Raw genomic sequence first — 26,486 nt, forward strand, 5'->3', positions numbered from 1 at the left:
CAAATAGAATTGTGTGCTACTTGTCTGGGTATCCTCTTTCTTGTATCTAATACGGGCCCACATCTCAGATTTCTTTTTCATCTGCAGAAATATGACTGTGATAATTTTATCTCAGCAGCCTGTATGGCTCCACTCACGTCTGGGCGGCAATCTGGCTAGCTGTGGGCATCAGGCACATGACCTTGGGAGAGGTAAAGTCTATTCACGTTGCAAAAACACTCTGTATCAGGATGATGTGCGTGTGCACGTGTTTTGTATAACTTTGAAAGGACATGGCAGATAGAGAAACTCTCCTTCCCTGTCTGTCACTGCCCAGACTGGCCACAAAACAATTTTTCTGGACTCACTCAAGTTCAGCTGGCAGCTCTGCTGCCTTTTAGATTCCCTTCTCTCTTTATTTTTCTGCTTCTTATCAGCTCACTGGAGAGTAGTTGACGATATAGCCCGTGATAAGCAAAACACATAAAGTCCTAACGATGTAATAGGTTGGTAGCACTGCCAATTAGGAAGGTTGCTCAGCAGCTCCCATTATAGTACCCTGTTTTTCAGGGTATTTTTGAAACTTTTAACATTTGAGATGAAAACTTTCAGGGCAGCTGTTTTCCTCAGCCTGAGTATTTTTGGAATATTTCAGCTCAAGTGATTCAGTAAGATTGAGAACAAGGCTAGCATAAAAATAAGTTGGGTTTGTTTTTTGTTGTTCTTTTTGTGTTTGTTTTTTTTTTTTTTTCATGTTAAAAGAGAACTTCAGATATTGCCATTGGTATGCCTTAGTATTCTCGTACCTTGTAGCAGGGATATAAACTTCAGTAGACCCCATGACCTTTGCGTGAAGAGCTTTTCTGTTGTTTGTCCCTGTGCAAATTTGCCTGTGTTTGGCCTTTACTATCAGCCCTCAAGGGGAAAAATTTCCAGAGCAGCTCACACGTGGCAAGAATTGGCTCCAGGTGAAGAACTTTGGTGGATCCTTCTACTCTGCATGTGCTGGAGAGCCTCTGTGCCTTCTCCTGGCACCCGAATCATTTGTGAGTCTTTAAGCACCTGGCAGGCTTTGTGCTACATTTGTCTTCACACAGCTTAGGCAGACACGGAGCTTCTCAACCAGAAGATGTCTAGTTGAAGATATCTCAACCTGCGTTATCTGGTTGACAGCAGAGCGGTGCAGTGAATGAGGAGGTGGTTGTGAAAACAAGCGTGTACTGAGGAGCTGAAGACTGCATCTATATGTCTTACACACAGAGGGTGATGCTGCAGTGCAACAGACAACCTGACTTTTGGCACCTCCTATCTCTTAAATGCTGAGACTGCTGAACCAAGCATGTAATGTTCTTGTTGCCTAATTCCTCTGGACTAATTCTGTATACAATGCGGTGTTACTCCTCATTTAGTTGAATGAAAGTGGCAGAAAGGCACTTTGTTGAAACTACACTGTTCTGCATTCAAAACAAATTTTAATCCAGCATCTCAAAGTGCTTTCCCGCTTCACATGTTGCCCTGGGAGGCAGGTGTCACACGCACAAGGACCACAAAGGTAGCAGGGAGCAGCTGTTGGGCAGAATAGGGCACAGCAGGCAGAGCGGGGCAAGGGGTCGTTCCTGTGCTCTGCCAGCACAGTCTCAGAGTGGGAAAGCGGCTGATGTTCAGAGCTCATTTCAGTGTTAGTTTATAAAGAAGTGCTCATCAAACGTCTGGGTTTCTACCATACCGCCAAGCACTGGTTAAATAGATCTCAAAGGGGAAAAAGGCAAAACACAACAAAAATAAATACATGAGCAATTTGAAACCTTGGTTACGGAATATTGGCCGGTATTGAGTAGAAAATAATCTTCCTGTCATCATTGTGTGCGTTGTTAGGAGTACATATCTGCTCTATATTTATTTTTTGTACTCTTTTAGCAATCTCTGTTCAGAAAAGGCCTTTGATTGAATTTCTGTTTTGCTCACTGCGGTCAGATGAATGTTATTTCGTTTATTAAATGCCCCGTGCTTACTGTATTTTATCCACGTGAATAGATTTGCTTGAGAACAATGTGAAAGTTGCATGATGGGAGGAGCAAAGAGTTAATATTTTTTTTCTGGGCTACGTAATACTCTGGGATACGTTCCTCTATTGATCCCCCAATCCTCTTATGTCTGCCTAAATAAACTCTTTATCGTGGAAAATAACTTTGCAGTTTCTAACACTGTGAGATCATTTTCCACTGAAAAGATCTTATTCATGTAGTCCTTCCTTGCTTTCAGACTCACTGCTACTGCTCCAGTGGTGTAAGGATAGGTAAAAGGCAAAGTTTGCAAGAAGCAGTGTTTTTTACAAAGCCAACCTGTACCTGTTGAAAGGACAAACAAACTTCATCTCTTCAGTGGTGGTGTCTTGAAGAGATGCATGACACAAATCAACATCCCATCCCCCAATCACTGAAATAAAATGGCTTGGGGATTTTTTTGTGATCTCTTTCATGAGATTTTTAGTGCTTTCCTCTCCTACCTTTCCCCTCACTGGACTTCATGCCTCTTGACTGCTCAGTGAGAAATTTTCTGGCCCAGGCATAAAGAGCATGGAGAGGGATGGATATGTCCCAGTGACTCTACTTCCACCAGTAGTTTCAAATTTATAAAATACTTCATCAAAAGAAGAACTCAACAAAAACCCATAGTTAGGTGGTTTATTAAAGGCATGGCCTTTTGTTATTGCAAAGCATATTTTCCCAGTGTGGGCAAATACATATTTGGAAACAAGTAAAAAGAAGAAATCTCACATAGCAACAATTTACTCCAGGCAAAGGTTGCCTTCCTAACTCCTTCAGAGGAGCAGTAAATGTATTTATGTACCCTGTAATTTGTGCATTAAACCACAGGTGTTGGTATAGCGACACAGTGAGGTGTACAGAAAGTTGTGCTGAACTCAGTCATTGTTAAATATTCTCTGGGCTTTCAGACCCTGATGTGCAGAGAGGAGCCACGCGGGCTCGTGCTGCTGCTGTGTGTGAGGCAGTCACTGCTCTGCAGGCCCGGCTGCGTGCCAGCCCTCTGCTCTGCTCTGTGGGGCCAGGGCTCACCCCAAAACTGACGTAGCCATGGGCACGAGCCTACACAACCCCATGTGTCAGCAGCTGACACGGGGACGAAGTTTTGGAAGGCCCCACAGCTGCCAGGGGGAGGTCGGCCCTGCCAGCCCCGCGCTGTGGCCCAGGTGCTCTGCCCAGGGCCCCAGCAGCGCATAGGAAGCCAGAGAGGCCTGAAAAGGCACTTGAATGCTGTTTTGCCAGAAAAACTTAGGGTTCTGTGTGCAAATGGTGTGGAAAGAAAGGATAAATGAAAAAAAAAAGCCTACATTCCAAAGAAGTTTAAAATCTTGGCTGTGTAGTTGCTAGTAACATCTGTGGCAGTTGCGCTCTGACTTAAACATCAAAGTCATTTAGATGGATCAGCTGGGAAATGGGTTTAGGATGTCAGCTCAAGTGGTCTCACTGCTAACATTAAGCAAAGCTGTGGAGATGAAACTTTGCCTCTGGCTGCGTGCTCAGGGAATTGAAACTCCTGCGCTCAGACGAAGTTGGTGGTTCACAGGACGCGTGGTACCATGAGATACGCCTCTGGTCCCGTGAATTCACACCTTGCGTAGCAGAACAGAAAAACAGTTCTGTTGTAGGCACCAAACAGGGAAATTGGTAGTCTCATTCAGTAAAAGTGCCATTGCGCATGTCGTCACCTAATAGGTACCACAGCATATACCGAAAGTACTGCTTTGAAAAATACGATCTTGTCTGAGGTTTTCCTTTCTAGCGAGAAGGGTTTGGCGCTGTCAGTCCTTCTACACTTGGGAACACAAGCGAGTTGTTTGGAGAGCGTCTGTGTTCTTATACTCTGAATTCTTCCTGCCTCAGTATCACCTGTGTTCATTTAATTACCCTGATCTGGAGTTTAGAATACTTGAACTTAAAATACGGGTTCTTAGGGAAACTTTTAAAACTGAAGCACCTTTTGTGAGGCACAACAGCTTTTTAGGTGTTCTTTTTACCCATTGTCTACTCTTGCCAAATTGTTTTGTTTTTTTTATGTGCATATCCCGAAGGATGGCAATTCCTTGGGCAGGGATGCTCTTTGTTTCTTGCTCCCAGCATATGGTCACTGCTAGACAAGTTGGTCAGTTTGCCCTGATGGGGTCAGTTTCTGGCCGCTGAGAGCATCTTAGAGTGCATTTCATTTTTAAAGAATTAGCACGGAAACAGCGAGTTTAAAGGATATGATCCTTATCAAAGTAATTTTAGGTCTAGGCAACCTCTGTCAGGCGTCTCACTTCTGGTTATGGAGGGCATGCATTCCAGAGTGCAAGGGAAGTGGCAAATCTTTCAGATAAATCAGCTGGTCCGGAATTTATTGTTATTACTGTTATTATTATCACTTGGAAGGGAAAAGGCTGATTTTGAAACGTGACCTTTTCTCTGCAGTGTGTTAGTTTTGCATCACTTTGGAAGGAGCTCTGGCATCCAGATTAACACATCTAGCCGAAGAGGTAAAGAGCTCGCTGTTTTTAATAGCTCACCAGCCGGGCCCCTGAGGCTATGTCTGTTCTAGGGCACATGCCGCAGAGTCGCCTCTGGCACGTGTGGGTGCCCACAAGCAGGCAGCCTGTTGGCAATGTCTCTGGCCTGTGCAAACTCCCAAACTGTGCCCAGCAGCTCTCTGGAAGAAAGACAGTTGTTTAGGACCTACAAACACTCCAGAGGCTGCTGTAATGCGTCAGTGGTGTAGACAACCCAGTTTCACTCACTGGTACAGGCATGGTCTTATCAGGGAGGTAGAACCAAATAAAGAAAAAGCAGGGATTTGGTTCCTGCCACTCGCCAGCGTGTTTGACGACATCTGTTATGAACCCTGTTGCAAGCTGTAACAGATTATTCAATAACTCTGGGCAAGCTGCCTCCCTAGCAGCTCCCGAGTTCAGTTGGACCAAGTCTTCCCTGGGAAGTGCCAGAGCCCGGCTCGGCTGGTTGTCTTTTGTTGGGCAGGATCTTGCTAGCAGCAGGGTTGTTCAAGAGACGCCACACATTTGCTTTGAAAACCAATGAAAATATTTGTGGGGAAATCTCAACATTGGATACAGAAAAGTTTGTCTGCTGGGCCTCGCACGCTGTAGTCAGTGTGCTGCCGTGCATCACTGATGCCCTGCTTGTTTTTAGCCTGCCTGAAACATTTTTCAGACAGCCCTGTGCATGCTGTTCTCAGGGCATTATTTCTTAGTTAAAACCCAACATGTATATTGCTGCTGATACTTATTCTTTGCTTTTGCATGTAAAGATGTTACATCATGGTGAGACCCACTTTAGAAGGTGTTTACTTCCTAATATCTGCTCTGTCAGATGAAGACCCCTTTGGAAAGAGGAGTAAACCATGCACCGATTTCTGGTGTTATTTTTTTCCTATTTAGTCTATATCTGGGATTTTATTTTCTGTTGTGGATAAAGAAGTATCTGCATTGATAACCTCAGTGCACCTTACATGATGATGTTACTGTGTTGTATGACAGTGCACATGTGCAAATAGATAATCAATTTAGATGGGGAAATTTGATTTCATAATTACACCAAACTTCCAGGGAATGTCAGCTTCACTCCAAATTGATTCAAATTGTATCGGGATGCTTTTGTATGTAGGTGTGAGAGCAATCAAAGTCAGGAGGTCTACTGCAGGACTGGTATTACACAGCTCTAATTCCTTCAGAGAAGAAGGTTTTCCCAAGTCATGGCTTTAAAGAAAACTTTGTTCATGGTCACAGTACTCAGCAGATAATTCATTTGACACAAACTCTTAAAATGAAGTGCACAAAGTTCGTATCTCTCCACTTCTACCTGGTACGTGAAGATCTAAGTGTTTGCAAGTTGCACAACTTGCTAATATAGCTGCATTTAAATATCATAATCATAACAATACCATCATGGGAAAGCCTAAATGTGGTAGAAACACCCATCTTGCTATTTCTACCTGATTCACTAAGGTTATTCACACTATCTAGAGTCATGGGGAAAAAAAAAAAAAACAAAACACTTCTGCGTAGGCCAGCTGAAACTGATGAACACTCTGCAGTCTAGTAATAACAGTAAACATGGTGACATTTTTAGGGAGGTGGATTTATTTCTTTTCTTAGAAATATATTCTGTGCTGAGTAAGCAGGCTAGTCCTGTAGTTTCTGTAGTATAAATCAAAAATTTGATTTGACATATATATTAGACTTATGCTTTGGGCTAACGTTTCTTGTTTAATTTGCAGACATTTTCATTTTCCTTAGAGACAAGAGTCCCTCCCCATGTCCTCCTTGGGTCTTTTAACATGGGACCTTTTGCTTCCAGTTTAGCGTTCGGAGTTTCATGCTCCTATAGCTGGTACTAGCATAGTGTGATCAAATGCCTTCTGAGATGTTTTGATAGTGGTGATGCTGCACGTCAAATGCCATTGCTGGATTTTTCAAGTCGCAGGCAAAGCAGAAGGGTTGAAACCAGCCCGGGACTTGATCCACAGCCTAATATGGATGTAGAATGTATCTGGCCTCCGCGTTTCAGAGGACGTTCGCAGCCTGCCAGCATCGCACTTTGGACCGTTTGCATGATGAATTCATCCTAAGCAGTAAACAAAATGTGGTTAACGCTCTAAATAGACTGCCCTGGTTCCTGGGTTCTTTGTGGTTCAACTGTTTTTTTTAACTTCAATAACAACATATTTTTTTAAACAGTGTTCATGTTTTAGATTTTTGTTGCATTCATGCATATCCACATAGCAGAACTATATAGCACTGTCAAACAGTTTTACTAAAATCGAAACTCTGGAGTTCAGTTCTGCTCTTCTTTTTCTTTATTTATCGGCATTTACAAATTCCCTGCTTTTAAAGTTTGCCCCAAAATCACTCTTTAGATGTAGTATTAACTATCATGCTAGAAAGAGCTGAGCAGTTCCTGGTTAGGACACCCATGGTCTGGGGCAAGCAGCTCTAGGTGGCCCTGCTTGAGCAGGGGGTGAGAGCAGAGGGCCTCCGGAGGTCCTTTCCAGCCTGAAGCCCCTCTGCGATTCAGTTGCTGTCTTCATGAGACTGTTCCAGTTCCCCCGATAGATGCCACTTGAACACTAACTACCAAGGTTGGATGACTGTTTTTCCATTGTATATACGTGCCATGAAGGTTGATTAAAAATCAATATCCCTCTTCGGTCCCACTCCAGACATGCGTGGCAGAGTTGTCTCCGGAGGAAACCTTGGATCTGTGTTCCCAGACCACGGTGTGTGGCCGTGTGGGTTACCTGGTAGTGGGAGACCTGGACATCTCCCAGCAGCCCAGAGGGTGGTTTTAACAAGTCATATTGCTGTAGGAAAAATCCTTTTGGATCCTGGGAAACGAAGCAGCACCTTCTGCTTTCTTTAAGAAATAGCTTAGAAAAAAAGACATTTCCTCTGGAATGTTATTTCTGGCCCTTGTTTGTTTGTTTTAAGTAGAAGATCTGGAGGGAAGAGTCTGGTTTCCCTGCTGTACCTGATGCCCTTCGATAGGGATTATCTTGCTAAGTTTTGTCTCTGATGACCACAGCTAGTAACCAACTCACTAGGTCACACCTGTTCTGCTCCAGGGTATTGAACCTGAGAGTCACTGGAGAATTACATGGGCTGCTTTTGTTCTGGAAGGCTGAATTACCTAGATCTGATTGCCAGGCTTTGCTAGACATTAACAAACTCTTCCACAATTTCATCTGGCTGACCATCATTAGTAACGTGTTCAACCGATGTAGTTGCTTTTTGCTTTTCTCACGTCATGAAATTTTTGAGCACCTACCTTGTTGGTATCTTCAGCGTTTCATTTGTAACAGCACTGTGATCATTAGCTAATATGCCTAATTGCTTTAAGGACAAATGTGTGGGGACCCTTCCCCCCAAAGAATAAGAGCTGAGACTGGAAAAACGTGTAGATATTCTTCTCATTGATATCTTCACTGTGATAGGAAATGTTATTTCTGCTTCTGTCCCCAACAGAATTGTACAAGTTAATTGTTTTGGAGGTCTGGGAATGTCTTTTTTTATAAAGAACTTCATATTCTCTAAGAAAGTAGTTAATTAACCCTTGAAGAGTAAATGATTTGGAGCAATGAACTGCATTTAGGGTTTTGGTGAAGCTCAATTGATTCTTAGACTTCTTCATCATTTCTTTCTATTTCCAGTGTACGGTTAGCCCCAGACAGGACACCAGTGGGTGTACTAATGACTAGCAGTTATATCATTTGGAGGGAAATCTAGTTTCCCATGAAGGTCATGGGACTATCCTGAAAACCACCAGGGGAATTTTTTAATTTTTAAAGTAGTGCAATTTGTTTGTCTCTGTACCTGTAATGTTATGGGTACCCATAGCACTGTAAGTTATTTCATTTTTCTCTTGTTCTCCACAATGGTCTTGTAAACACTTAGGTACATGCTTTACTCTGTCCAGGTAATTAACTCTGCCTACAAAAGATGTATTTGTTAGAAATATTATTTCTTCCTCAAATTCCTCAAAGTAGAAGATATTTATTAGTTTCCCACATCAGTTTTAAAGGATTACAGGCTAGCACAAAGGCTGTTAGATTTAGGTTTCTGGCACAGCTTTTTATGCACTTACATACTCGGTCTTTGGGGCGCAATGGGCCAGGTTAGCTGCATATTCAGAGTGAAAAGTGGAATTAACTGGTTAACTTGAAAAATGTGACATTTTTGAAAAATACAGCTAAGAGTTGTTTGTTTGTTTGTTTGTTTGTTTTTAATTTAGCCTTTTCTGTTGATAGAATACTGTTAAAAGAAAAAATAGGCAATCTTACCAAAGTAGTCTCTGACTGGCATCCAACCACAGAAGGCTTCTCACCGCTTCTCTGGAGCTGCTGCCTGCCCCGTCAGCGCCCCCAGATCCCCATGGGGCTTGCAGGGCTGAGCGACAGCGTGGCGAGTTATTTGTAGAGTTTGGAGTCAGAGAATCATGGAACCAGAGAATATCCTGAGCTGGAGGGGACCCACAAGGACCATCGAGTCCAGCTCCTGGCTCCACACAGGACCACCCCAAAACCAGACCCTGTGTCTGAGAGCACTGTCCAAACGCTTCTTGAACTCCCGACAGGCTCGGTGCTGTGAGCACTGCCCTGGGGAGCCTGTCCCAGTGCCCGAAGGTATCATGTTTTTCCACAGGGGCCCAGTACCTAGGCCAGTCTTTTTTTGCATTTTCTGTAACAGTTGCCAAGGACAGAAAATAAATGAGAGGGAATGATGTGCTGTAGCATGAACCAGTGAAACCCTGTCTCAAGTAACTGTTGGAAGGCTTGTTTTAGCATCTTGAAAGGAAGCAGGCATTCACGTGTTTTATTTTTAGCTTGCAAGGGAAGAGTTATTTAATGTTCCTTTATGTCTCATCTCTGAAAATGTTCTCACTAAGGCAGGATCTGCAGTCTTGGAGCTAGTTAACCCAAGTCTCGCCTGCCTCTGAAAATTTATTTTCACAAAGAGATATTATTGAAATTGTTTTTTTGCTGTAAAATCTTAAGTAGAACTGATTCCAAACTCCAAAAGCAGCAGAGTGTTAAAATACTTTCTGCTGCTGGCAGCGATTTGTGATTCACAGGCTATGGCCGGCTGCATTTTGCTCTCAGGAAGTCATAAGCATTTTCAAATTTTTATTGCAGAGTTGCTTGTGGTGCCATTTGCTTTGATTTTGGCTCCCGTTAAGTTATATATAGTTTGTTTACTTAAATTTTTCTGAAGGAATATTTTTGTCCAGGATCTTAATAGTGTTGCTGTGACTGGACATTAGATCTCTAAGCAGAGATGGGATAAGCTATTAATTTGTAGTTAGTGCTGAAAAAGTCTTCCTTCTTTCTTCCTTCTTCTCTGAAGTTTGGTACCATTGCTCATTCTTTAGGTTACCGAAAATCAGTGAATTATTTATTACAGTCCATTTTCCAGCAGCTGGGTAATGAATGGGCTTGCAAGATGTTGCTGGTCAATAGTCACACTCGTGGGTCAACGAGCGCTTCTGATGCATCCTTAACCTTCCTGCGAGACTGCTTTTATTTTCCTCACTTTGCTCTCCTGTAAAGTAGCAGCACAGTGCCAGCAGCAATGAAACGAGAGCTGTGATCTTGCTGAGTGGGTAGGACGACCTGCTAAGCGCGTGGTAAAAATAAAGCAGGAAGTCAGCGATTATTAATTTTTCGAAAATACATTTCGAAAATCCATCTTCGGGATCGTTCCTAGTGCTAACAGAAGGAGAAACTCTGCATCTGGGCAGTGTAATTCCTCGTCATCTGTAATATCTTTTCCCCTGCATATGGCAGGGGCTGTGTTTGTTTTGAGGACAACAGGAGAACCTCCATGAAAGTGGCTTCCCCCCGGCCTGAGGGGCAGGGGTGGCACCAGGAGGCAAATCCGTGGAGGTTGAAGCAGAGGCAGCTGGTCGAGGCCCATTTTCTCTGCCAGAGGGGGACCAGGGCTACCCTGGTGCACGGAGAGCCCCTGATCCAGGCATCTGCTGAGCCCTGGAGAAGGAGCTGGAGGGTTTGCTCAGGCCCCGCAGAGGAGGAGCGGGAGCAGGCCACACACCTGCCAAGAAAGGGAATCCTGCACGAGTGCTCTGCTCGGAAGAGATTGGGAGCCGGGCCAAGGATTTCATACGTGGAAGATTAAAATTAGATTCCTGCATCCATATGTGCGTTCTCGTTTCGAAAACACTGCCGGCCTTACTTCTCTCGTGCCTTTTATGTAGTCCCCTAATGGGCTAATGAGTGCCCATTTCCTCCAGCTCTGACAGCGGCCCTTGTGCTCGGTGAAAGTAACTTTATCTTTCCTCTCTGTAATCATGCGTGATCACACACGCTGGAACATGGCTCCTGCCTTTCATTTCCTACTCATACTCTCAACGAGTGTCTTTTTGAATCACTTTTTTTAGCAATAAGCTCTCCTCGGGAAAAACAGCCCAATGTGGAAGCGGGCTTGGCTTCCCACCTCTCCTCATGTGGCTGTCCAAAACCCCCAGACCTTCCTGCGCCTGCTGCTGTGGGACCAGCACAGGGAGGTGCAGACCTGGCTGGGGAGGTGGATGGGATGGAGGATGGGATGAAGGCATGGCGTGGTGAGGCAGGCCCTGGGCCTGGCTGCCAAGTGCTCATCTCCAGCGTGTTCCTTTCCCAAGCACCAAAACCACCGAAGGGTAAAGAATGAGTAAGGCAGCCAAGGCACGGCTGAGTGACCTCCGATTGCCAAGGATGTACAGGGAGCCACACAAAACTGTTGGTGCAGAAGTGCCAGATTTCAGCTTTCCATGTCTGGTCAGTTGAATAGATACTTGTAGATGCTTGTCATCATCAGACTGTGATTTCATCCAGTCTCTCAAGAGCTCTGAAGCATCCAAAGACCCAGGTCCTTCCAGAAAGAAAACCTTGTGTTTCAAAAGACTTACTGTATTTTTTGATGTTTTGAATTCTTCTTCAGAAAATGAGTAGACTTCCTGCACTGCCCATTAGAGACTTCTAGGAAATCCCTATTAGTGCTGCTGTTTTCTAGGCAGCCAGGCTTCTGTATCCTTCAGGCTGTGTACCCGCTGCAGAGCTTGAGAGGGGGGGTGGACCTACACTCCCCAGGGACTGCCTGGTCAGTTCACAGTTCTGCTTCAAAGGAAAAAATCCTTACTTGGGAAAACTTCTGTGGACAAGAAAGCAGCACAGCCTCCTCTGTGGCCTGTGTGCCTTGCTGGCGTGGGCTTGCCCACCACACTGCAAGTCCTGGTCCTGGCCCTTCTTCATGCACCACCCCACAGGTGAGCAGCCACCCCACGTATCTTTTGTAGGGAACAACCTACTCATGCAGAAATGCTGGTTTATTTCCCCTGGAGGAGGATGTAAATCAGGGCTGGAGTTTCCCTTCCCCACAGGGTGCTACAGGGGCCAGGTTAGGATGCACAGGAGCTCCCCATGCCTGGTTTCCCTTCCTCTGGAAAAGCTGCAGGCTGCTGGGTGCAGGCCAAGGCAGGCAGACGAGGGAGCTGATGTGCACGCAGTTCTTGCCCTAACATGGAGTGAGGGCATGGCTGCAGTGCACACCCAGATACAAAAGCTCTTTTTTTATATATCAAAACTAGGAACAAAGCACCTTGTATAGCAAAGCAAAGTTTATAGCTTGCTTTAGCTTGGAAAAAGACTTTTCAGAGCTAGCTGCAGGCATTGTCTCCTAACAACCCTCAAGTGTTTGTTGGAGGTAGTTTATCTCAAGCCATCTTTTCATTCCTGTTTATTTTAAATCGTCCTCGTAGACCTTCAAAATTAAACAAAAGTCATGAATTCATAATGAAACATCCCAATAAAAAAAAAAAAAAATCAAGTGAAATTTGTACATTACAGAGCAGCTCTGCAGCCTTCCCAAAACCCTGCCAGATGGAGGACTTGCACTTTATGCATGGCCTGTAAGCAGTACAGGGATGTTTGCAAGGGGCATTAAAAGCAATTACAGAGAGCTGGGAATTATATGCAAAGGAAGGAAGTCTTTTGAGAATCAGGTTTCACAATTTCTACTGCTTAAGGACAGGCTTGTTTGTAATACAGTCTGCAGGAGGTGCACATTTGCGTGTGCGTGTCTGTATAGGCATGTGGGTGTATGTGCACAGCATATGCATTGGAGGAGAAGGAGCTTGCTCTGGTTCGTCAGCCCTAAGCGTGCTGCTTTTATCCCTTCTTGCACCCTGTGCCCGTTTGGAACAACACAAGCAGACATTAAGAAACTCCCAAGGCAGCGTGCGTACGTGTGTGAGGGAGTATGAGTAACTCATCTTCACATTCAGCCAGAGCCGGGCTATTGTCAGAGAGCTGAATCATTGCCCGCCAGCTGCCATGTTTGCCATGGCGATAACTTGACGGCGTGCCAGCACTGCTGCCTACAGGCGCTGAGCGGCTGACCTTGCAGCACCATCAACATTCTGTCTTTGGCTTTTGCTGACATACCGTAGGCTTTGGAAAGTGTTTTCAAAACAAATACATAATGAAGTATTGTGCTTGTAAAAGCAATTGTGTTTCCGTCCGTCGGATTATTTTAGGGCATCTCGCCTGCCAAAGGGCAAAGCAAAGGGGCACGCAGAGAGCGTGCAGTACTTCAGATAATGCGAGAGGATCTCTGTGTACAGGAGCAATGGGAATCAAAAGTAACCTTCACAAAATCAGAAGTTAATGGTAAAGTGGCAACTTATCAGCTCTTTGCGTCGTTCTGTTGTAAACCAAATTGTTTTTAAAAGTCACGAGCAAAGCAAGGACAAGTGAACACAGCTCTACAGACGGTGCAGAGAACACACAAGGTCTAAAAGCAAGGAAACCTCTTGATTTAATGCTTGCTGCATGCTCTTGTATGTCTTCTTCAAGCAGGCAGAAACAAAATCACCATCTAAACTAACTTATTGAAATTTTCCACCTAGGCATTTGTCGTGGGGAAATGGTAGAGATGCGGCTTAACAGATGAGGTAAGGGCGTTGTCAGTACCTGAACACAGCAATCCTATTCTCAGCCCTAGGTTTGGGCTGCTCTGTGCTGGGTGACCTGAGGCACTACGTTGAGGCACTACCAAGTTTTGGGTCATTACCTGAGCACTTGGTACTCCTGCTGCCCATGGGCCCACTGCCCACCAAGCTTCACGTGCCCTCTGCTTGCCCACTGTGTTCTCCAGGACCCAGCTCGCAAAGGAAGAGAACAAACCAGGCGCAGGACTCACCCCACACTTGCTTCTGGTTTGGTTGTGGGGACCAGAGGTAGGGAAATGCTGTTACTGACTTTTTTTCTTCTTGCTACCCTTACTAAAATAAATGATTATAGCAATTATTGGTGTCCCAAATGACATTTCCCAGAAGGTTTTTGTGGAATCAGAGACTATAGTGGATGTGTGACAGGCTTTCTTTAAAAACTGCCAAGCTGCACACAGAAGCCGTACATATGGTTAGGTAACAGCAGTTTTAATTTTAGATAAGGGATTGGGAAATGTAGTTAGGGTAAACCTAGGACTGTGTAGGTTAAAACCAGAATGAAAGACGGAACTAACAAAAGTCTGGAGGCTACATCTTTATGAGACACCCCAGTTTTCACTCCCCCTCAGAGATCTATTTTCAGGTGTTGTCAGGAAGGAGAACACATAGTTTATACCAAGATATTTCCCCTGGATCCTTCTTAAAGTGCAGTCTTCAAGATTTGTTGAAATCAGGTGAATATACCTCAAGTTCTACTTCTGCAGGTAGAAGTAAAAGTTATCATTATACCATTTGTTCATAATACTGTTTACATTAGTAAAAAATAAAGCCAACTGCAAAAAGCTGCATAAGCAGCTCACAGAATAGCACGAATGGCACATGTGCAGCCCAGCAATGTCTTTGCAGAAAGCTGCACCACTCTGGTTGAGCGATGGAGGTCCTGGTCTTTGGGTCCATCTGTTTCATGTGTCCCTGATGGCCAGGAGACACCCCTCCCGGGCCAACCATGCCGCCCACCCCGTTGTGACATGGGCCACCACCAATGTTCTGCTCCCTGAAACACGGCCACCGCATCACCAGGGCAGTGCCAGGAGCTGGTGGCTGCCTGCTACAAGATGGCCACTGCATCACCAGGGAGGGGAATTAAGTAGCTGTTGCAGCTCAGGAAAGGTTAAAAGAGAATTAAAAGCGTCAGGTCCCACCCACTTCCCATTTTTAAAGAGTCGTGCTCCTAGCTGTTGCTGAGAATTGTGGGCTTGAAGGCAAAGTTCTGGAAGAAAAATGCTTGTCAGGTTGGCTGCAGGTAATATTTCATACCTTTGGCATTAGAGACATCCGTGGGGACATCTCAGTGTGAACTGTAAAGACTCGCATAAAAAATGGTATTGTTTACCCACTTTCTAACTTACCTACTGAAAAAGCCTCCTAAAGGCTGTCTGACTTCAGCACATCCTGACACTTGGAGGAGCTTTAAGCTTAAACAGGATTTGTCTAGCACATAGTAGTGAATTACTCTGCCTTTATATATATGGCCACTAAAACTTGAGCTAATGCAGAAAAAAAAAGTATTTAAGAGAAACAGCAAGCACGTTATATTTGATTCTGCACTGTTTTCCAGTTTGCTTCCTTTTGCAATTTGGTATTGGCTTGTAACTTACAAATTTAGTGCTTGGGCTGCATTTTCCTTAGAGTTTGCCTTTCTCCATGTGTTGCAATGGAATTGTTGAGCCAGACCAGCAAAGAGAAAGAGCCTGAAAATAAGATTTTCAAAGTGAAGATAAAAAAGCTGCCATGGGACATATTTCCAAACCTGAAGTTGCTTTGTGGTGAGGAAGGCTGAGTCTGTGGCTGTTCAGGACATCTGAAAAGTATGGCATCCCAAACTGCTAAGAGTAGACCCTCTTGAAGCTGCTGGGCCTGTGTAGTCTAGATAGGGTGTCCAAGTTTAGCTTTGAAAGGAGCATTTGTGCCAGAAAAAGAGGAGTCTTTGATGGCTTAACCAGTAGCAGAGCGAGGGATGGAAACTGGAATGGACTCCAAGCTCTGGTGGGCAGGCAGTGACCAAATCTTTTTACACGTGGCCACCGTACAGGTTCAGATTTGGGAAGGCTTAGGAGCCAGTTGGGTGGGCTGTCTAAAATGTTTGCCCGAACCAGCCTTATAAAAGAAATCTGGTGCAAATTAGCCTTCTGAGGTACCCCTGAAAGCTCACTTCTCTGTATGATGGAAATAGGGAGTTTTTGTGACAGAAAATTCAGTCTTTTGGTGTCTGAAATTAGTTCACAAGCCACATAGTTTATAAACCATTCAGCTTTTTTCTGGGAGCAGGGACCAGGTCTTGGTGCATTGTTTTCAAGTTAAATGTTAGCCCGCTGTCTCCTGGGTGGGCAGCAAGAAGGGCTTTTGGGAACGACTTCCCCGGGGTGTTCAGAAGTGGTTGAGGGACCGTAGGCTTTTACTGGCAGTGTGTAATTGCCAGGCTCACTAGCTCACTCTATTTTTTTTTCCTGTTTGTGTGGGCGGGATCACACAGCAGAGACCCTCTCAGGATGCAACTCTTAGTAATTAGGTGAGGAGGATTTCTCTATCAAAGGATTATGAGAAATTTTTCCTTGTGAAAAAGCTGCTTTGAGACCGCAAGGCAGAACTGCTAGGATGTCCACCAAGTGGTGCCTAAAAATTGCAAACTGGTTTTAAAAATGAACATGGCTTGAGTCTTGGCTTCTGAAACAAAGGGAGCAGTGCATTAGCTGCTCGCTGAGCGGAGTATCGAACTGGACCATAGAAGGAGAAGAGGAGAGTGCCATGGAAAATAAGTCTGTAGGCTGAGCCAGATTTCTTCCTGTTTTTGTGCACAAAAAGGTCTTGTTACAGCCATATCCTTTAAGCCCCGAGGAGACCAGATCCGTAGCCAAGAATGGCTTTTGCATTTCTGATCGCATGCTGCCTCCTCCAGCAGCCGGTGTTTTTCTAAAAATAATCCTGATTTCATACCTTAGCTGATGGACCTCCTAGCAGCCACAATAGACACAACCTCCCTGGAAAACACACGGTAATATGTAAAAGCGTTGGCTGCACTGTGTGCAGCTTCTGCAGAGGCATCCTTCGTAATTTGATTTGTGCTGAGCACAGTAAGCCCACACCGAGCCCTTCCTTGCTGCTTCCCCCACAACAAGCACGTCGCTGCCGAATACCAGGTATCTTATTCAGTGGAAGAACAGGAATTCCTTCTTGCTTTGAAACAAAGAAAATAAGAAGTCACTTGGCAAGGAGAAAGAAGGGATTTGTTTTTCTAGTCCGCGGGGAAATCTGTCAGGCTGAACAGCCTGCAGCGTCTGCTCGGGGCGTGTGATGGTCGCCAGCAGCCGAGGGAGCATCCCGAGACAGATGTCAGTGTGAAAAGCGGGGAGAAAAGCTGCCCTGTGCCACGGCACATCCCTTCTCGGCACCGTCCCTGTTCCCTAGCTCGTGCCAGGGGTTGCTGTCCTCGCAGCTGCCCGGGCTGGCTCGTTGACGTGTCTGGCTGCCAGGAAGCTCCTGCGCCAGACCTACTGATGGAGGGGGTGCACCCTTCATGAGCATAAGGGCTTGCAAAAAGCTCTGGGGTGCTGCACGTGGATCCAACAGAGGTACCAAAGGTAGGTAGGTGAAATATGCTGATGTTAGGTCAAGATGTATTCCCACCTCAGGCATCTGTGGCTTGAGGACTTCCCTGAGGCAGTGGTGAGGACTCCACATGTAACAGCGCTGATGTGTGGTCAGAGGGTGCTGCAAACACCCCCCAGGCTTCGTCCCCTGAGCCAGGCCTGTTGGTCCGGGCTGTGAGTGCCCCTTTTCTCTCCATGTTCTCCCCCTGCAAAATAAAAAGAAACTGAACAAGTTTCCAATGCCTAAACTATTGCCTCGAACAAACAAGCTGGGTGGGAGGGGGCCTCGTCTTGATTTTGTGTGAGAGGAATTATTTCATTTACAATAAAAACCCTTGTGTGGGTTGGAAGTTTCCGCAGTCCACCAGGTTGTCGAGAACGGGAGTTGCTCGAAGCCACGTGTTTTGAAGAAAGATTTCCTGCACCTGCCTGGGAGAGGTGAGGGCAGGGGAGAGAAGAACCAGGAGCCTGAGTGACAGTGCGACGAGTGGGACCTTCCCACCAGCTTCCACAGCAGCTCAGCACAGACAGCTGGTGGGATCCCTTCAGAAGTCCTTCAGCATCACAGGAGGAAGGTCTGCAAGCCAGAATTATCAAATGGATTAAAAAAAAAAAAAAAAAAAAAAAAAAAAGGAAGGCTTTCCATTCATCGTTTCCTGGGTCGTAAAACCAGCAATGAAACATGTGACCTCCCATATAATTTTAAGACTTTTGGCCATAATAAAAGCATGCTAATGCTTACATGCCTAATCCTTCTGTGATTCTACGTTATTCCATAAGTCTAATCTTCAGCATTACACAGAAGTCAGTGTGTCTCAGCACTGCTGTCCTTGTGCTGCACAAATCTGCAGCATGTAAGTGGTCTGTTTTTCTCTCCGCATCCTTCATTTGTAAGAGGTTTACCCTAAGAAAGTTGTCACTAATAAACACAGGTGGTTTTAGTCTGACTTATGTTTTCTTTAGAAAAACCTGCCTTTGGAAATTAGCAGCCAGTTAGCTTGGTCCTGCTGTACAGAAACACCCAGCAGCCAAGTCAGTAAAATGACTGCATTTAGAGTGGCGTGGGTAAAGAACGGGGTCTGCTCGTCTCTCGGTGTGCATGGACTCTGTAAGCACTGCAGCCAAATGCAGGGTGTTTGGGGAGAAGAATCAGTTTTAGTTAGGTTGTAAAGTGGATAAAGATCAGTATAACTCTGCAGGCTTGGTGGAAGCAGCAAGAACATGGTAACACATCTCTGAAGGGTATTTCTGCAGAGCCCGGGGGGCTGGGGCAAGGGGAAGCCTGGTCTTGAAAAACATCAGCACGTGATGCTTGCTGTGAGTTTGAGGTACTGAGGTAGTTGGAAGCCAAAGCAACATAGAGCATCTGAGAAGAAACAAATACAAATGTTGTTGGTAAACAAAGATTTTCCCACAGGCTTTGCAGCTGCTTAGTTTAGAAGTGCAATCCAAAGGGCTGTGATGGCTGAGATGGCTCGGGCTGTCGGTTCACGTCTTACCATATTGCTGTTGAGGTGGGTGGATTGGAAGTCACAATGAGACACTGGAAATTACTACAAAACCCCATAGTTTAAAGGTCCAAAACAACAATTTCAGAGCTGTGTTTATTGTTCCAGTAAATATTTTTTTCAAGCTGACAAAATAAACAAGAAAGAGTCCCCTCACCCCCTGCCCCATTGTATATGTAACTAGTGGGTTGTAGCACACACCTGGGTGAGTTGCCTGGAAAACCCTTGCCTTCCACCAGGAGATTATGCCTTCGTGTCATTTGGGCGAGGGTTAAGCACTATTAACTACAAGGATGAAAGCCGGCGCGGTTGCCTTAGGGAGCCGGAAGGATGTTTAGACTTTTGGCTCACTTGATTTATTGCTCAATTATTCGACTGCATCCCAACAATTGTGCATGAGAAGCAGCAAGACCTATACATTTCTTCCTGATTTCTATTAACAGCCTCCAGAATAACAGCCTGTGTTAGCAGCTGCTTTTTCCTTTTCATGTCTGGGAAAGCAAGGTTTGAAAGCTTTCATACCGTACGAGTGAGTTAGGGAGAGGAAGAAAAGTGCCCTCGTCTCCAGCTCGGCCTTTATGTCCGGTTATTTGGGCTTGCACAATGAGCAGTGAACTCCAAGGCATGTTGTAATACTGGCTGCTCTTTTCTTGCCCCCCTGTTTATGTGCCATTTTGGAGAAGCTATCAGGCATGCAGCTGATGAAGGATCAAGGGCTGGGTGTTCACGTCTTTCTGGTGTATCGTGCGAGTGATGGGGGAAAGTCAACTGATAAGTGGGTTTCTCATGCTCCTCACAGCTGACATTTAATGGTAATGCTGGTGGGGGCAGTGATGGCTCTGGTGGAGAAGGAATGGTATTTGACAGCATGGAGCGACCCTGTGGGGAGACGTATTTCGTGTTGCAACAGATAAGGTAATTGTCGTTTTGTGGGTTTGCACAGTATGAGAAATGTAAAGTCTCAGGCTGCTGGGAGCAGACGCTGCAGATGTTGTTATGTGACACAAGGAATACATGAACTGAAACTCTGGAGAAAACATGCATTAAAGCCTGAGCTGACTCCAGCTGGGTTTCCTAAGCAGCTCCAGAAATGCCTGGTAGGTTCATATGAACATCAGTTAATGTCAGTCAACACTATGATTCACAGGTGAGGCACACGTGCCTTGAGCAAAAAAGCTTCTTTTGTAGCAGCTCATTCCTTTAATCTATTTTCACCATCATTTGCTCCACTGTTGCCCATCTCTTCTGCTCTGACCCTATCTCTCATCATTTCTTTACCTGCTACTCTGCCCTCTTCTTTCTTTTCCTCCTACCTGGTCTCTTCTGACTTCCCACACCCTCCCAGGGAGTCTCCTGGCCACTGCCATTTGCTTTGTCTTGGCTTGCTCTGCTCCCAGGAGGCGTGGGGCTCTGGGGAATGGGTAGTCCTTCCCTTAAATATCAGGCTGTTGCTGTTTGATTTTAGTTCAAAGAGTGGTGGCAGGAGTGGTCTGACAAATGTCTGTCTTGGATATTTCCAAGCTCCTTGCCTGTGTGATTGTCTTATCGCATCAGGATCATAAATGTTTGTGTCTCCAGAAAAAATCAGTAAGATAGCATGTGCTGTTAATCCCATTTCTTAGGCAGGGGGCTGAGATCAGAACGAAGAGGGAATTTAGCCAGAGTCTCCCAAATTACAAATGTGTATGATAATGCCTTCTTTATGAATATTCTCTTTGTTTCAATTGGCTTGGATAGTGTTTTTTTAAGCATGATTGCAGAAGATTGTTAAAGGTGGAGTGAACCAGCAGTTATAAGGCTGTTCAGGTTTAGAGAGGATGACTATAAGAGGAGGAAGGAGTTAATGAATTACAGAACAATCCTGTTATGAGAGATGTTAGCCTTGTCCTCTTGGTATGCAAATATGTCGGTGTTAATACCGTGATTTTTTTCCATCTATCACTGGCTGAAAGCTAAGAGTAAATAACTCTTAATGCAAAATACCACACAGAGATGGATTCCTACAAACATACATCATAAGAGCCCAGAAGTTAGGACAATTGCTTCTCCGGGTGCCATTCCAGTTCCAAGACTCCTAAGCTACGGCGACAGAACAAGGGACCCAACATCTGTCTTCTCAGTCATCACTGGATGTCCTGACTACTGGGGGGTGCATGGACCTCTCCTAGTCTTCGAATAAAAATTCTACTGTAGACCTGAGAAACCTTTCCAACAAACCTGCTATAAAAATAGGGTATGCAGGTGATGGGTGTTGTGTTTGATAAATCAGCATTTTCTTATTACAAATTCATGTTGGAAAAGGTCCCAGCCAGCTCGGCTTTTCACACTGTGAGAAATGTTCTCATCTTTCGTGTGCAAGTTTTGAACCCTGTTAGCCATGCTTGCTGAGTGTCTAGGCAGATAAGCTGATTTCAATTACCTTTCATTTGATTGCTTTCTATTTGTTTTCAGCTCAATGTCATTTAAAAAAAAAAAAAAAAAGACAACATTTACTTAAGATATCTGTACTGGATTTAGCTGTAGCAAAAGTAAGTGAATTTAATCGCTGCTGGGGAGAATACAGGTCCAACTCCAACCTCCCAGGAGAATAAATCATGGGGTAAACAAAGATTTTCAGATGCTCTCAAGGGACACAGAGGCAGCAGTACTCCAAATAGTGCCAGGAGTGGGCTGACTGCAGAATGGAGAATAATTCTGATTCCCCTTCTCTCATTTGATTCATTCTCCTTCCTCCCAACTATGTTAAGCAAGAAACATGGTCTGAACAGAAGAACTCCGAATAGAGTCCCCCATATGGAAAATCAGACCTACATGGGCTTTCTGATGCACTCTTCATGAACATTTAATCTCTAGGCTACATAAGGTCCCCAAATGCCCAGCATATTCTCTGAAACTTGCCCTTACTATGTGTCTGTGTAGTGACAGGTTTTTTTTTCTGAAACCAATTTCCTTCTGTAAACCAAAAGTAATGTACCCTATGATGAATTATGTTGCTCTTTCCTTATTCCTTCAGACTTTACAGCTTACCTCTTATCCCTCTCTGGAGCAGTTTTTAAAATAAATGTTGTCAGTGATATTAAAATATAAATAATAATTGGTTTTAATGTAAAAGTCACATTTCATTCTGAAGTATTTATGCAAAGTATGTTTTACTATTAAGATAATTTCCATACTGAGACCAACCTCATTGCTGCTGAACTAAAGATGGACAGTGGTTTCGGTAGGGGGCAAGTTCGGGATCGTAATGTTCAAAAGAGAATGTAAAAAAGAGAAATCTACAGCTTTTATCGAACATGGCATGACAGAATGGGCTGGGTTGGAAAGGGCCTCAAAGATCATCCAGTTCCAGCCCCACTGCCATGGGCAGAGATGCCACCCACCACACCAGGCTGCCCAAAGCCCCATCCAGCCTGGCCTTGAGCACCTCCAGGGATGGGACATCCACAGCTTCTCTGGGCAACCTTTTCCAGTGCCTCACCACCCTAAGAGTGAAGAATTTCTCCCAAATATCTAATCTAAACCTATTCTCTTTCAGTTTAAAGCCATTTCCCCTTGTCCTATCACTCCACCCCCTGACACAGAGTCCCTCCCCAGCTTTCCTGCAGGCCCCTTTAGGTACTGGAAGGCCGCAGTGAGGTCTCTTCAAGGCCTTCTCTTCTCCAGGCTGAACACCCTCAGCTCTCTCAGCCTGTCTTCATAGGAGAGGTGCTCCAGCCCCTTGACCATCTTTGTGGCCCTCCTCTGGACCCACTCTAACAGCCCCACATCCTTCTTGTGCGGGGGGCCCCAGACCTGGATGCAGCACTCCAGGTGGGGGCTCAGGAGAGCAGAGCAGAGGGGACAATCCTCTCCCTCGCCCTGCTGGCCTCGCCGCTTTTGATGCAGCCCAGGATACGGTTGGGTTTATGGGCTGCAAGCACACATTGACGGCTTATGTTGAGCTTCTCATAACCAACAACCTCAGGTCCTTCTCCTCAGCACTGGTCTCAATATATTCTCCACCCAGCCTGTATTTGTGCTTGGGATTGCCTCTGCCCTGCTGCAGGACCTTGCACTTGGCCTTGTTGAACCTCATGAGATTTGCACAGGCCCACCTCTCCAGCCTGTCCAGGTCCCTCTGGATGGCATCCCTTCCCTCCAGCGTGCTAACTGCACCACACAGCTTTACTAACTTCATTTTTAAAACTAAATAAATTAGGTGAATACAGTATTTTCTAAGTAAACATGAACTCTTCTGACACAGTGTCGTGGCTCCGCTCGAGTGGGCAGCCGAGCTCCACCACAGCCGCTCTCTCACTCCCCCTCCTCAAAGAGGAATGGGGAGAAAATATGTGAAAGGGGCTCAAGGATTGAGATAAGGACGAGAAAATCACGCAATAATTAGTGTAACGGGCAAACCAGACTCAGCATAAGAAGACAGATAGTAAGATTTATTGCTCATTACTAACAAGCTAGAGAAGTGAGAAACAAAGGAAAGAAACCAAAAGCACCTCCCCCCCATCCACCTTCTTCCACCTCCTCCCCCCGAGCGGCACAGGGGAACGGGGGAATGGGGGTTATGGTCAGTCTACAGCACTTCTTCTCTGCCGCTCCTTCTCAGTCACTCTCGTCCCCTGTGCTGTGGGGTCCCACCCACGGGATGCAGTCCTTGACAAACTGATCCGGCGTGGGCTTCCCACAGGCAGCAGCTCTTCCAGAACTGCTCCAGATATGGGTCCGTACCACGGGGTCCATCCTTCAGGAGAAAACTGCTCCAACCTGGCTCCCCTACGGGCAGCAGCTCCTGCCAGATCACCTGCTCCTGCGTGGGCTCCTCTCCACGGGCTGCAGGTCTGGCCTGGAATCTGCTCCGTCAGGGGTCTTCCACAGGCAGCAGCCTCCATCGGTGCAGGGCCACCTGCTCCACCGTGGTCTCCTCCACGGGCTGCAGCGTGAAACCCTGCTCCACCGTGGTACTCCATGGGCTGCAGGGGGACATCCTGCTTCACCATGGTCCTCACCACAGGCCGCAGGGGACTTCTGCTCTGGCGCCTGGAGCACCTCTCCACCTCCTTCTTCACTGACCTTGGCACCTGCAAGGCTGTTTCTCACTCCCTTGACTCTCCCGGCTGCTGTGTGGCGCAGCGTTTTTTCCCTGTCTTAAATATGCTATCACAGAGGCGCAAAACAACATTGCTTATTGGCTCAGATCTGGAAAACAATGGGGCCCTTCCCAAACATGGGGCGGCTTCTAGATCTTTCTCACAGAAACCACCCCTATGGCCCCCTGCTACCAAAGCCTTGCCATGTAAACCCACTACACACAGGTTCTTCAAAAACTAGTTTTAGATTGTTATATCTCTGAGGAGGCTGAGGGGAGACCTCATCGCAGTCTACAACTTCCTCGTAAGGGGGTGTCGAGAGGCAGGAGACCTTTTCTCCATTAACACCAGTGACAGGACCCGCGGGAACGGGGTGAAGCTGAGGCAGGGGAAATTTAGGCTTGACATCAGGAGGGGGTTCTTCACAGAGAGGGTGGTTGCACACTGGAACAGGCTCCCCAGGGAAGTGGTCACTGCACCGAGCCTGACTGAATTTAAGAAGAGATTGGACTGTGCACTTAGTCACATGGTCTGAACTTTTGGGTAGACCTGTGCGGTGTCAAGAGTTGGACTTGATGATCCTTAAGGGTCCCTTCCAACTCAGGATATTCTATGATTCTATGATTCTATGAAAATTTTGTCATACTTTGTCATTATGAGATTTTATCATAGGCAAAGTAAACTGGTTGGGCTGATGCCACCTGAGGACAATCACAATGGATGTAGGATGACATTCCTTACGCTGTGGGTAAGAGCAACTTGATGCCCTTCATATTTGCCCCTCTTCCGACACAGTGTAAGAGGTAAATGTATTGCCCTATGTGGTCTGCATTTTGGGCATTGCTTCCCCCACCCCAGAAAGCTTTCACTTCAAAATGCTGTAATCCTGCTCTGTTTCATTATGCATCTTTTTACCACAGTCGAGTGATCTGTCGTACCGATGCTAGCGTCATGACCTGCCTGTATTTTGGGAGTGCTGCGGTTTCTACAACGCCTGATGCCTCGGCTGTGCAGGGTGGCCAGGAGTCCCGGCTGCCTGTCAGACAGACGAGCAAACACTTCATTTGCATTCTTACTCCCGGAGTGCTGGCTGACTCTCTCAGTGCTAGTTAAATTAAAACTCTTTTAATCAGCTGCAGCTGTCTTTAACTTGATTACTTTGAATACAATTTCCCATCTATCTTCGCCCAACATTTATCTGTAGATGTATTAATGATATCTGTAAAGATAGATAAGTACAATACCCATTTTATCCATATTTACACAAGTGCTTCTGTTTGGAGGTCAACGCTGTAATTCGTCAGTCATTTCTAATGCGTTTGAATCCCAAGAGGGCAGAATCACCTCCCCTGGCCATGATGCATTTATCTCATCAGGTCACCAGGGTTTTGTTCTGCAGTGCCCATCCTGGAGAATCATCCCTGAGGCCAGGGAGTTGTTGGTGACAAGAAAGGCTCCGTCCTTCCTGCTTGCAATTTGAAATACAACAGGGATTCTTGTGCATCATAACCATCCTCTCCCCTGTACAAACATCCAGTGATGTTGGAGTAGGATTTCCTTTGTCCAGAATCACTGAAGAGGTGCTTTAGGACAATGAATGAGGTGCAGCTTGACAGTGGGATGAGGACAGATGCTGCTTTTAAGATGTTCAAAGCTGGCTAAGGAGAAACAGATCCCAAGAAGCTCGGATAAGTATGGGATTTAAGGGTATTATAGGGGTACTTTAAGACTTTCATTGCAGTGAATAGTAGTAGAGAGAAATCCTCCTGTCATGCTTGATGTTTTGTTAGTTTGCATCTAGAAGAAAGTAGAGATTAGGGATTCTTGCATGAACAGGGGGAGGAATTCCAGCATGTAGCAATGCCCAGTGGGCAGAGATTCCACAACACCTTTTAAATTCATGTGTCAGGTATGCAGGAGTCAAACTGCTGGATTTCAGAGCACTAGCCTAGGGACAGGATGCTCTTCTGTCTTCAGAAAAGGCTGGATCTGGGAGGGAGTAGGTCAGGGCATAGGTCAGCATGTCCTCCAGCTCCCAGTCAAAGTCAGGATTTCGGTCTCTGTCTCTTGAGTGTGAGGCAATGAGTATCAGGGTGCCAACCTCTCTTCCCACTGGCAATGTACATGTGAAATAAAAGATTTCTAAGGGAAGAGACAGGAGAGAAGTTGCATGGGTTTTTGTACTGCATGTACTATTGCAGAGTTCTTGTCTTTTCAACAGCTTCCCACTGGAATGCATCTTTTGGTGGAATTAGAGAAACTGCAGGATGCACATGAACTGAGACATGATTAGACATAGCTCATATGCCAGAAGATTGACAGTCAGTGCAAGAAGATAGCAGCTTCCATGAGTTCAGTGGTATGTCCACAGACAACTGTAGGTGAGACATTTCATTTTTGCTACAGATATTAGTCCTTCATGTGGTTCTCAGCTCAAAATATGGAGGCTGGGAGAGCACCAAACACTGTGTTTTAGCTTGGCCAGGGAGTTTTGGAGGAAGGGGAGAGAGGGATTGATTGATATGGTTTTGAACCTCATCTGTCACTTAAGCCAGAAATTAGTTTTCAACTCTTTTTGTTTTCAGGGGAAAATGGGGACCTAAGTATTGCCATATGTGGGATTTTATAAATTGTCTAACATTGTTATTAGAACTGTTTTGATAACAATTCTCTTGGGTTCATAGTTAAAGGTACTTCCTTGCTATGGTGATTGTTTGGTGTAAATACCAAATGTTGCTCTTGAAAGAAAAGCAGCTGCAG

At 45.5% G+C, this 26,486-nt stretch overlaps 1 protein-coding gene across 35 annotated transcripts in view; it reads left to right on the plus strand.

Annotated features, from left to right (window-relative positions):
• DTNA (dystrobrevin alpha) overlaps positions 1-26,486 on the plus strand; it is a 218,689-nt gene that overhangs the window by 58,575 nt on the left and 133,628 nt on the right. For 23 of the 35 annotated variants that reach the window (XM_072034647.1, XM_072034646.1, XM_072034648.1 and 20 more), the window contains exon 2: positions 25,948-26,107. The exons of the other annotated variants lie outside the window; for them this stretch is intronic. In XM_072034647.1, the coding sequence (XP_071890748.1) occupies positions 26,088-26,107 (20 nt within the window). In that variant the 5' untranslated portion in view covers positions 25,948-26,087. The remainder of the gene's footprint in view (positions 1-25,947; positions 26,108-26,486) is intronic. 35 annotated transcript variants of the gene reach the window in all.

This window comes from Anas platyrhynchos, chromosome 2, assembly GCF_047663525.1.
Source record: "Anas platyrhynchos isolate ZD024472 breed Pekin duck chromosome 2, IASCAAS_PekinDuck_T2T, whole genome shotgun sequence".
Classification (NCBI taxonomy): Eukaryota; Metazoa; Chordata; class Aves; order Anseriformes; family Anatidae; genus Anas; species Anas platyrhynchos.